At 42.3% G+C, this 12,855-nt stretch overlaps 1 protein-coding gene across 1 annotated transcript in view; it reads right to left on the bottom strand.

Moving 5' to 3' along the window:
- STIL (STIL centriolar assembly protein) overlaps positions 1–12,855 on the bottom strand; it is a 64,609-nt gene that overhangs the window by 24,841 nt on the left and 26,913 nt on the right. The window contains 4 exon segments of the mRNA XM_029618629.1: positions 3,837–3,984; positions 5,783–5,869; positions 7,213–7,296; positions 12,566–12,813. Of these exon segments, the coding sequence (XP_029474489.1) occupies positions 3,837–3,984; positions 5,783–5,869; positions 7,213–7,296; positions 12,566–12,813 (567 nt within the window).

Raw genomic sequence — 12,855 nt, 5'->3', positions numbered from 1 at the left:
AGACAAGATTTATAGAACCTCTTATCTTCCTAAACAAATGTCAGCTTCTTGAAGCAAAATGCTTGCATTCCATTTATGTCCCTGCTCCATGAATTCAAGTTTGTCTTTGCTGAGTTTTCTAGTTAGTTTCTGTGTTACTGCTCAGCTTGTGATCAAATATTTGAGTACAAGACTAGTGATTATTTGATGTCATGCACAAATTGCAACCTTACCAGATCTATGTAGCCAAAATACATCCCTTCCTTTCTGAACACACTACTGGAACCCTATTCCCTCTCTCATCACCCCCCTTTTAGTCTGCTACAATTTGCTCCTTCCAGGTCTTCCAGTCAACCATCTCACTCCACTACAATCTATCCAAAATTCCACTGCAGGACTTCTCAAGTCACTACATTAGCTCCCTGCTTTTCTTCTCCTGTAGTTCTTGCGTCTCTTACTCATTTACAAGAGCTACTTATGCCCCTTCTTGTAAACGCCACTCATCTGGCAAAGTCACACTTATCTAGGCCTTTCTCTGCCATTAACTCAGGACTCCACTCTTTCCACCTGGCTGCTCTCATAAGCTTGGAATAAACATCCTGAGTTGGTACATAATGCTCCTTTTCTTGCTTTATTCAAATTCAGTCTAAAACCCCACCTTTTTTTAGGCTGCTTTTAAATCTTAATGCTCGATTATCCCATTTACAGCCATATTGATCTTAACCATTTCAAATCAATGAAATTCCCAAAGTCTTTTGCCCTGTATGTTTGTTTGTCTCTATTAAAGCATAAGCTCTACTGAGAAGGGACAGCATCGTGTAAGTTAAGTAGCACTATAGAAGCAATTAGTGGTAGTAATACAGACTGTGACCCTGTGCTTCCTGCTGTTCCAGAATGACTGATTGCAAATAGCAGCCTGTACCCACCACTCTTGACAGGTGACATGCATAAAGGTACCAGAAATAGGAGCAGCAACTTGTAGGGAATAACCTTACTGAATTACATTTAGCATCCACTGGTCTGAAGATATGTGGGGACATTCCTGGTTATATTCCTAGAGATGACCGCCTACTGGCATCACATCCCTCTACTGGGTGGAGCAAACCACAGATGCCTTTTTTGAATCTGAAAGGCAGAGAGGCCAAATGTCTACCCAGACTACACCGTCTGGTTTCCTGAACGTGTCCCCAGCTCCCGTTAGGTCGGGAATAAGGATAAACTTTATCCTTTACGAGTCTATGAGGCTTTGCTGCCCCCAGATTTGACCAGCTTGTCTAATTCCTTACCAAACAACAAACTTCCCCTTGAAAGGAAGCTTCCTAGGCCAAGTATTGATGGGACATCCACTGCCCAATGCTTAATATCCTCTGTGCTGCCTCGACGGCAGAGGGTGGCCTCGAGAGCATCGATGGGGACCATGGCAGTCCTGGCCCCCCACACTAGAGGTCGGTACTGCTGTTCTGCTCGATGACTCCGGTGCACTGAGGCGATGCCCACAGCACAGAAGGCCCTTCTGGCATCTAGGGTGGTCATATACCTTGACAGCAGCAAGGGACACCCCAGCACCTTGACGACGTCCAGGGTGACCATGGTGCTCATAGGCAGCCCTGGTCTCTGACAAGGTCCAGACATCAACGTATCAAATCAATGGTGCGCTGGTCACCGATGTGCAGGGGCAACCGATACTGGGCAAGGCACCGAAAAAGTGTGGCACAAAGCTTCTTGCCCAGGCTCTTGCTCACCCTCTCTCAAGGAGGCTGCACTGCCATCTCAGGCAAGCAGGAAGGGAGAAAACGTCTAGGGCTCCTGCCTGTGGAGACTAGATCCTTTGAATGTGGGGAGGATGAGCTACCCCCCCCACAGGAACAGTGTGATCCTCAATAGCTTCACTATCTCAACCTCCATCGATGCTAATCGATTGGTGAAATGACATGGAACTCCTGCCCAGGAAGAACTCAGCCGAGTCCCCAGGCTCAGCGGCCTACATGAATCACCCACAGACTGCATTCATTCAGTCCTGCCAGCACCTGAGAAAAGTACAAACACAGATATTGAACTGCAGATGCAGTATTTATTTAATAAGGGATAGGAGTAGGCTGCCAGACTGCACAGAGACTAAGGCCCGCCATGCAGCTGACAGACAGTGGAAAGAGGAGGAAAAAAGGAAAAGAAAACAAAACTACTATAAGGGAAAGGAAAGAAAAACAGCTATAGCTCTAGAAAAGAAATCACTTACAAAAACTGAGGAGAGAGCAAAGCTGAATACTGTAAACACATGGCTCCCATGAACATACTGCTCCATGGAAAAAAATAGAGACCGAGGTACTGTCTAGGGGGCAGGGTGATGACTACAGCCGCACATGCTCAGTAGGGCATGTTTGAAAGTTCTAGATTCGAGATCAGCGTTCCAGACCGGGGCTCCATCCGATGATGTGAGGCCTACCATCCTGCCTGTCCTCTGAGAAAGCTATTAGTGTAGCTCTATTTAAAAAAGGTTTGGACTAGGTTAAGGTAGAGTTGCAGAAATCCACTTCTTATCCCTGTGATAAGCAGCTTGAATTTACTAGCCCTTGGGATCCTGTCAAGCACTGGACTGGCCACTGCAGGAAACAAGATACTGGGCTGCATAGACCTATGTCTGACGCAGTATGATAATCTTTACGTTCTTTCCCACTTCCCTAATTTTATAGTTCTCATTAAATATAATAGTTACTCCTGCCACCCATCCATGCAGATAGAACGGGGACTGTGGTCAGGCACAGCCCACTGAGAACAGTCACCTACAGTGTGGAAAACACCCAAGGCAAAGATTCAACCCTGGGAACTAAGTCTTAACCAATATCCTCCCCCCAAGTTCTGATCTTATCTGATGCTCCTTTGCTTCCCCCCCCCCACACCTACTGGAGATGGAGACCACTGGCTTTTTCCCGAGCCTTATCACCATAAGTACCAGTGATGTCACAGGAAACAGGTATATCTCCCCTGTCTTCAAACTCACATGTCTAGACTGGTATAACAGGATAAGAAGTTAGATCTCAAAATCCTCACCCTCATGCACAAAAAAAACAAACAAAATGAACTGGCTAAACAACGCAATACAACCATACCCCACACAAAGAATTCTCAGGTCCACCAACACTGGCCTTCTTTCCGTCCCCAATCTCAAAACTGCACACCTCAACGCAACCCGCAAACGAGCCATAACAATAGCGGGCCCTACCCTATGGAACTCCCTCCCCACCCATCTCAGAAATGAACCCTCATTGCAAGTCTTTAAAAAACATCTCAAAACATGGCTGTTTTTAAAAGCCTTCCCACCTGACCCTTAACCTGCCCGAACGCATCACATCACACCCCCCTCCGCATGCATCTCTCCCTCCTTTCCTCCCTCCCCTGACACTCCCACCCTCCCTTCTCCTACCCCTCCCCCCACCCTTCTCTTACCTCCCTCCAATCAACCCTGATACCTAAATTATTTTATCAACAAGTCATATATGCTATAATTTTATTTTTCCATGTATTTCTGTTAACAATTATAACATGGTAACAATTGTATCATGTTATAATGTAAAATAGGGCAGAACTCGCCCTATTCTCTCAGTTACCTGGAAACCGATGTGATATCTCGATTGAATGTCGGTATATAAAAGAAATAAATAAAATAAAATGATAGAAGGATTTAGCATTCCAGTTTTTTGCTTGTCTGGCTGACACTCTGCAGTGGAACAATTGGAAAGTGTCATTTTAGAAAGAAGGGGAAAATGAAAAATGCAATTAGAAGGCACCCATGACTCTGAAATCTGTATGATGTTCCCCATTTACGATATTACCCCAGTATGCAGAGTGAAGTTGCTTACTCTGAAAAGATGCACTGCTTCACAGCTGGTTAATAGCTGAAACTCCATCTCTTTCTGCCCACTGCAAGGAAGACATTCATAAAACTCAGGCTCCTTGTGCGTTAGTGAATAGAAAACTAGGAGGAAGTGCCCAGATTCGGAAAGCACCCTAGAGAAAGAAAAGGAAAAAAATATAACATTTAATGAAAAGCACATTTTGGATACTTCATTTTTTAAATAGGAATTAAAACCAAAATAAATGTAGAAGGTTCTCAAACTAAAAACTATTCAGTGCTCTCACACCGTTTGAAACTCTACATTTCCTCATATTCAACAGAAATAAAAGTTAACATTTTGTTGCATTAATCAGTGCTACTTTTAGTGTACTGTACAAAACGTCAAAGTATCAGACTGACAGCAACAAACTGAAGTCTTCCAATAAAAAGACAGGAACAGCACAGGCAGCAGAAACATTGAAAGTTCTCCAGGATGCAATGGCACTGCTTCCAAATATGTCCTCACAGAAGGTGAAAAGGTCAGCCACACTTCACGTTCATTTAATACCTCAAGTTTTCACCACCATTCCCAAGGATACCAAACTATGCTGATAATGGTAATCCAAGTGTTTATCTTAACAGTTTACTATTCTGGCCTCAAGTTCTGCTGCTCAAACAACCTCTCACCCAGTTTATAAAAACTTATTCAAAGAAAAATAGGTTTATCATCTATTTTCTTTCCTTGAATCCCACCAGACCAGTCTAGACAGATGGGGTTTTCCTCCCCTACCAGATGACAGAGCATAAAAGATGTATTGTAACTGCCTACTTAAGGCACTGTGCTATCTGTAGTCTCTCAGTATGTATGTAATCAAAGCAAAGAGAATCAACTCCTTAATGAGCAGGGATAACCAAATCTTAGGATGAACCCCAAAATAAACTGGGTGAATCTGAAAACCAGCCTCAAAAATTGAACATTTATCACCTCAAACAAGCTGATAAACATTATACTATGATGATATTCAATCTGTAAATGACAGGGTAACAGAGTGGAATTCTGGACCGGTCTGCAACATCCAAACCTGTTGATATGTGAAAGATCATGAATGCTGTAAACCACACAGATCACAAAAAATGTTTTCCACATGAGCCACCACGTGGATGAAAAGCAAAAAAATGTGTGGCCCTTTTCCTTTCCTCACCCAATGCCCCAAATAGAATCATTGACCCCCTTGCACCTCTGGAGACTCTGTCCTTACCAGATGGTCCCCCCTCACATGGTTTCCCTCTTCTGTCTCAGAAAGCTGCTTCCCTGCAGATTTTTCCCCCCCTAGAATTTAACACAGCCCAAAGAAAATATAACTATACATCTCTGAAGTAGCACCTGGGCCATCTGAAGAGAAATTCAGAAGGGGAGAGGGATGAGAAATGGAGCCAGTGCCACTGGCTTTTAGATGCCTCCAGATAGGAGCAAACCTAGGTTACCTGCCAGTCCCTATTCAACCAGGATAGCCCTAAATGGACCTAGCCACCCCTGGGAGCACTTTGTCCCCCAGACTACAGGTTTAAGCACCTCTGCCATCTGCTGGAGACAGAAATACTGAAAGACTGCAGGTGGCACAGTGCTTTAAGCAGGCAGTTATAGTAAATCTTATCCTCCATCTGTACCTGCTGGTTGGGGAGAAAAATTCATTCATATGGACTGGTCTGGGGGCAATGAGGAATACATTTTCTATTGCTAACGGAAAGGCAGATTAAAAATGGATAAAAATGGTCAGTAGATGGCACAGAGATAGGGCATGTTAATAAAATCCTCTAAGTATTATCTCTAAAGAAGTTATACTAAAACACCAGTTCTTTATACTAAAAATCTAAACAGAAAAAAAAAAGTTGCTTCTGCTCATGCAACTTCAAATAAATTGTGTTTTATATACTAAATTTTAAGCATAAATAAAATGAATTTATCATCACCTTTCTTGAACTGAAGAACTGAACATGTAGCGCAGACAGCAAGCCCATACATATGGGCTGTGGACATGTGTAATTCCACTCAGCCAGCTAGAGACAAAGAAAAATTGAATCTGAACATATTGAGATATATTTTCCATTTAAAAAGGAAAATTCTTAGCTACAGCACTTTCAAGCTTATGGCATAGAATGGGATCTGGTTTAAAAAGGGGATACAAAATATTAAATGGTTAACCAGTAAAGTATTAGTTAATTCATTTAAACATGTGACGTGAACTTACCCAATAATTTCCTCCTTTACTTCAGTCAGACCAGTCCAAACAAGCGGGTTATGCTCTCCGACCAGTTTGAGACCAATCAATAGGTTGGCAGTCACTCCTTATGTGCATCAGTGCTGACACCAGCCTGCCAGTATTTAACAAGCTTCTGCGGGCAACTTCAAGTGAAACCCCCTATTATCCCTGCCCTACCTGTCAGGGCTCACTCACAACAAAGAAAATCAGGGCAAAGTCTGGGAGTCCAACTCAATTACAACCTCACAGTGAAAACCTAAATCTCAGAGGCTATAAAGACCTGTTTTCTACACCCACAATAAATTTGCTAACTTTTTTTTTTAAACACACAAAATGGCCACTGAGATTCACACTAATCACCAGCCCACTTGACTACTAATTCCCCTACTACTCAATCTCAAGAACCTTAAATGCCTTCAACTTCTTCAAAGTACAGAAGCCAGAATTTTGGTGGCAGCCAAAACAGACCACATAAGCCCCACTTTAAGTCAATTACACTGGCTCTCAGTCCAAAGCAGGATTCAGTTTAACACTTTCTGCAATTGCTGACTCAGGCTCCCAGCTATTTTCCTATACTCCCCACAAAATAATTTAGTTCTTCCCTAGTGGCCCTGCTATCATTGCCTCTCTGGCTGCTGCCAGACTAATCTACACTCTTCTTCATGCATTCAAAGGCTTAGACCTAAATTCTGGAACAAGGTATTGCTATTCTTATGCGAAGAGACTTCCTAGCTCAGGAAGAGAGCCAAGGCCTGGTTACCCGATCAGGGCATCCTCTAACTCCATCTGAAATGGGTATAAGCCGCAACAATGTTGAGACTCCCACCATCCCTTAACTACTGGAACTTGATGATTTCTAGACTGTAGCATCACCACACATCTTCTTACTCAGCAATCATGAACTTAGGTTCCTTACTCTATCCACCCCTCTAATCCATTTCCCCAGCTCCTCTAATCTTATCTTTACATCCCTCCTTTGGGTTCCCTATTAGATTAGTTTTGCACTATATTAAGAACCTGACATTACATTTTATTGTAACTGTTTTGAGACTAAATTTGGAAAAGGCAGAATATCAAAAGTCTAAACATGTATAAAATATTACCCAGAAAAAAAGAAAAGAAATGCATTCTGTCACTTACATTCCAACTAGTGGTAAAGAATAAGCTTTGGGATCAGATTCCAAAACAAGCAGTAGTTTTCGGGTTTGGTCCATTGTAAGATACCTGCACAAAAGACAAATTTCCTATAAACTACATAGCAAATCTATTTGATATTAACCTTGCAATGATTAAATTCATCATACTGTTACAGTAATTTTTATTTAAGAGATGATGCAGGCATTGTTTTTTGCAAATGATTTAGTCTGAAACGTTATTGTTTACATAAACAATACAACAAAACCGGGGGTGCTGTGACTCAGACACCCTTGAACAAGGTACAAAAATGAAGAAAAGATACATGAGTATCACCAACCTCCCAACCCCCCCAGCCAACCCCTTACCTGGGTCACATGTTAAGAGTCAAAAAAAAAAATCAAATTTATCACCACAAGTAATAACAATGACTTGTTCCTTAAGCAAGTTCTTTGGCTTGATTATCTTATAATTAGTTTGAACTTAAATCTGTTAATGAGAAGGGCATTTCTACCACCTGCCCTGTGTGTGGTGTCACATCCTGATAAACAGAGCTATGGCTCATGGAAATGAGAAGAGGAGAGATTAGCTCTTATGTGAAATTTCCTTTCCTTGAGTCCTAGCCTGACCAGTCCAAAACACGGGTTATGCCTCCCAACCAGCAGATAGAGACAGACTAACAGGTTTTCTGACATCACCCCTTACAAGCTCCCCCTTGCTGACTTCAGCCTGCCAAACATTCTATGTAACAAAATTAAAATAAAGTTTTAATACACTAAACTTTCCCTTACACCCAAAGCAAAAACCAGAAGGCTTCCAAGGGAGAAAAAAGATATAAGTAATGTAACCAAGATCCTGCATTCTTCAATTTCTTTACTCAACATCCAGCACACAGACTAATGCATACAAGTAGTTCTAAAACTGAATTAGAAGAATAATATATTTACCGGAATAGGTAGGGTCCTGGACTGGTCTGGCTGGACTCAAGGAAAGGAAATTATCGGGTAAGAATTAATTCTTCTTCATTCTGCCAGACCAAACAAGATACATGGGATGTACCCAAGCTATCCCTCTACTGAATGGGTCAATGCCAAGCCTGAACCAAAGGAAGCTCTTCCCTGGCTCGAAGGTTGAGACAATAGTGTTTTGAATAAGTATGCAAGGAAGACTAGGTCACCACTCTGCAAATCTCCCATGGTTACACCCAGCATAATTCTGCCCATGAAGTTGCTTGCACCCTCAATTTTTTGGAAGCAGCAATCCCTTGGATATGTAAGCCTCCACTATCATTTCCTTACTTCAAGGAGTTATCAATACCTTCAAAGCTGTTCATTCTAGAACCACTAAACTGAACAAATGATACTCCAAGGTTATGAAACTATTAGTGATCTTTAATTACAGCAGAAAAGCTTTAACATCTAAATGCTAAAATTGAGCATACGCTTGTCCACCCGAGTCTCTCTGAAAGGGAGACATACCATCTGGATAAGATGAAAAAGACCTGTTTTATACACCCACAATAAAATTTGCTAACTTTTTTTTTTAAACACACAAAATGGCCACTGAGATTCACACTAATCACCAGCCCACTTGACTACTAATTCCCCTACTACGCAATCTCAAGAACCTTAAATGCCTTCAACTTCTTCAAAGTACAGAAGCCAGAATTTTGGTGGCAGCCAAAACGGACCACATAAGCCGCATTTTAAGTTAATTACACAGGCTCTCAGTCCAAAGCAGGGAGTTAAAGGGCAAACCCTTATCCAGTCCTTCCTGCAGTAATTCTAAGATAACGGACCCTGATGCTCCTCTAGCTGAGATCTTCCTAATCGAGCACTGATCCTCAAAACTAGAATCTCATATATGCCAAGTATGTAAAAAATTTCTTGGACCACAAAATGGTATTTGCAGCCTTCTTACAATATCCCTTTTCTGACAGATAAGCTCTCTCAATGACCAATCTAAGAGACAAAATCAAGACGAATACTCATGAACCACCAGCCCCGTCCCAAGGCAACAATAGTAGATCCTGCGAGCATCCTCACTAGATCCAGACTGCTACCAGAAAATACCGCTTTATATACCGCAGTTCAGGTAACAAAGTTACTAATCACTTCGGTTCACATTTCAACAAATACAATGACAATATAAAGACTAGTTTATAATGTCTTACATAGAACAGGGTGATTTAACTTGGATAAAAACTAATAATGAACAGGGAGAGTAAATTTATATACATAAAGCTGCTTAAGTGTCACCTCTCAAAGGCTCAACAGGATGACCAACCAGTTATGAGAACACCAAATTCATATTCCAGGGAGGTACTAATTTTCTTACCAAATGCTAAATATGCTTCACTTCCTGAAGGAAGCAAAACACATTCAGATGAGAAAGATTTGTCCATCAAACAGCCTCTGTAACAGGCCTGACTGCATTGAAAGTGCAAGACTCGAACCATCACCCCTATATGCAGCAGCCACAAAAAGTGTCATCTGTTTGGCTTCTCCTTATGAATTAAGAAACCATAAATTTCCTTGAAAAAAGGATGGGAAAACTCTAGAGCATAGCCATCCCTAAGGCCCACTGATTCGAAGTAACATGGATCCACTTCCAGTAAAAGGATGACAACATCCCACCTAGCCTTTGTACCCGACTAAACTGAACAAATGATACTCCAAGGTTATGAAACTATTAGTGATCTTTAATTACAGCAGAAAAGCTTTAACATCTAAATGCTAAAATTGAGCATATGCTTGTCCACCCGAGTCTCTCTGAAAGGGAGACATACCATCTGGATAAGATGAAAAAAAAAATGCAAAGCCATCTTAGGAAGGAATGAAGGAAACACGAGAATCCACACCGCCTTGTCCAAAGAACCCAAAATTGGATCTCCACGCAATATATTATGCAGCTCCAAAATTCATCTGATGGAACAGACTGCTACCAGAAACAAAAACAAGAAAGACAATCTCTGGTACTGGAGACAGGACCCGCAAAATCTCATTGTCTCATTACAAAGAAGCTGGAAAAATTCTTGAGCTCTGTCCAGAACTCTGCCTTGATTTGAGTACATTAGACTCTCGCTACTGCGAAACAACTAACTCCTAGATAGCATCTTCAATCTATCCTCATCCATCTGTCCAGCTCTAAATTTCATAATAGCAGACTCTGTAGGGGCAGCTTAGTCAAAGTATGGTTGACAATAGAGTTTGCTGACCAATTGTGCAGCTAGAGAACCCACAGAGAGTCTACTATGGAAGCTACTCTTTTTATGAAGCAAGCATCAAATCATAGCTGACAGCTGCTGATATGCCACTTGAGGTCTAACCATCAGAGAAACCACTCCTAACCCTTTTTGCGTTTCCTGCGAAAGGTGCATGGCAAGGCCCACAACAATACTGCAACACACCAACAGCTGAAGAGCCATGCTCACAGCTTCAAGGCACGTACAAGCACGACTGATGGACCTCTGTCCCCTCAGCCACACAGGTCCAGGGGAGGAAGTAAATTACTTTCCAAGGGTGTCAAAGCTTTGAACAAGCAGATGTCACAGAGTATCTGTTTCAGTTGCCCTAGTTTCTGTCGTCACCTGCAAAACAACCCTTCAGGTGGAAGGGGGCATGGCCCTCAAGGATCCATAAGATAGAGAGACTGACAAAACCCCAATGTTCTTTTTCTTCCACAACCTTGATGGTGATCTGCACTATCCGTGGTGTTTGTGAGGCTGTGGTGCTTTGTGCTGGATACAGAAGCTCCATGAAAGTCATGAGGGGGGGCCTGCCTGCTTTTCTGGGATATCCCTTTTTAAAAAACATTTTTAGATCTCCTCTAGGTCCGTGGTCTCAGTTTTTGCAGCATGGAAGTTGCATGGCACTGGGCTGCAGATAGTGTGTACAAAGTCCAACTTTCAGGGGGGATTTCCACTCCACTGTCAAATGAAGAAGAACTCTAAAGACTTGCAGACTCAGATCTAATACTGGATCTTCCTCGGCCCTAGAATCTGATATTCTAAGAGATGTGACCACTTGAGGTATAAGAAAGCAATTTCATCTTCGTAGAATAAGTCGGTGATAGAGGCACCATCAACTTCTGAAGACAGTGTAAAGTCATCCTCTGCTTTGGAAGCTGGGACATCTTGAAACTGCCTCTCTATCCAATCTGGAGCACTTGGCACCAAATCCCTTAAAATGGGAGCACCTGGGACAGATCACTAACCTGTAGCATCTAGAGGGGTTTTACCCCACTACTAGACCTCTGTATAGCACCGAAAGCCTGATATAAAAAATTGAAAAAGTCAGGAGAAAAAGCTCCTAGAGTAGAATGAAGAGCCTGAAAGGATTCTGCATTTGTTGCTCTCTCAGCCCGCCTAGCCCCAGATTCAGGCATATCAGAAGGCAGTGGGGGAGGGAACAAACCACAGGAAATTAAAAATGGTAGATGTTCCCGCTGGCATACTTGCCTCAGAACGTGAGTGGCTGGTAGTGTGGGCCTCAACTGTGGCAACAGGGCTAGGGAGAAAATCTGCTGGGAGACTGGATGTCCAGGGCTTTGGAAGACTTCAACAAATTGTTGACCCCTTCGCAAAAGGGGCAATAGGAACCAGTGGTGCTATAAATACACCATTAGGCCCCAAATCAGCATGGAACCTTCCCTTCACCAAAAAAAAGATCTCTTACCTCACCTCTGGTGTCCTGCTGATAGAGGAAACAGAAGGGAGAAGGGGGTGGAGAAAAATCTAGTTCAGAAGATCCTTAGCAAAACCCCTAACCCACTGGGCTCCATTAGAATCCTGCAGGGAACCAGGAAGCCACCTTCAAGAGCTAATTTAGCTAGAAAAAAAAAAATAGAAGTGTAGCCTGCAGTTCATTTAACTAAGGAACTTCAGCAAAAATACATTGCCCTAGAAATCCAGGGACAGCACTAAGCCACCTGAGGAGTTTAACTGCAAAGATGCTCCACCAAGTAAGGCCAAGGACCAAGACCTGGAAGCTGGAGCTCCTGCTGCACCAGATTAGTATGTCCTACCATCTGCTGGAGACAGAATACTGGCTTTTTGCATGGGCTGCATCACCGTAAATACCAGTGATGATACAGAAAGAGTTGTGTCCTCTATCAGCTCTATCATCCCTGAACTAGCCAAGCAGGATAAGGAAGAGAATTAGCAGAAGATAAGTATCTTTCAACATGTCTGTTCTTAAACTTATCCACCATATTCTAAATCAATTCATTTTTATTTGGAGAAGAGCAGATACAGCAACTCTTTCAAAGATTGCAAATACAAAACTGCAGGCAACAAACCCCTCAATTTCACTATTACACTGAACTGTTAGCCTAAAATCTTTCTTTAAGGCGAACTCACCCACACTTAGGCGTTCCCTGAATCTGTGCAATATTTATATAACTGCTCAAGTTTCGTGCCAAGGCAGTAGGTATAATTGGGACTGGTTTGATGGGAGTGCATTCAAACATGTTCATCAAAGTTACAGCTGCCCAATGAAAATCAAAATTAAGGTGGTCCATGTTGTCTGTGTAAGTGATATGAGCTCTTATGGTGACCAGTTTCGAAGGATCCAAAGCTTCTTTGCCGCAGAGATAGTACTGTAGTCCCTTTTTAAAAAAAAAAAAAAAAAAAAGTCACCCCACTTATGA

Source organism: Rhinatrema bivittatum, chromosome 10 (genome assembly GCF_901001135.1).
Source record: "Rhinatrema bivittatum chromosome 10, aRhiBiv1.1, whole genome shotgun sequence".
Classification (NCBI taxonomy): domain Eukaryota; kingdom Metazoa; phylum Chordata; class Amphibia; order Gymnophiona; family Rhinatrematidae; genus Rhinatrema; species Rhinatrema bivittatum.
The sequence above is the reverse complement of the archived record's forward strand: the minus strand, read 5'-3'. Positions and strand labels throughout refer to the sequence as shown.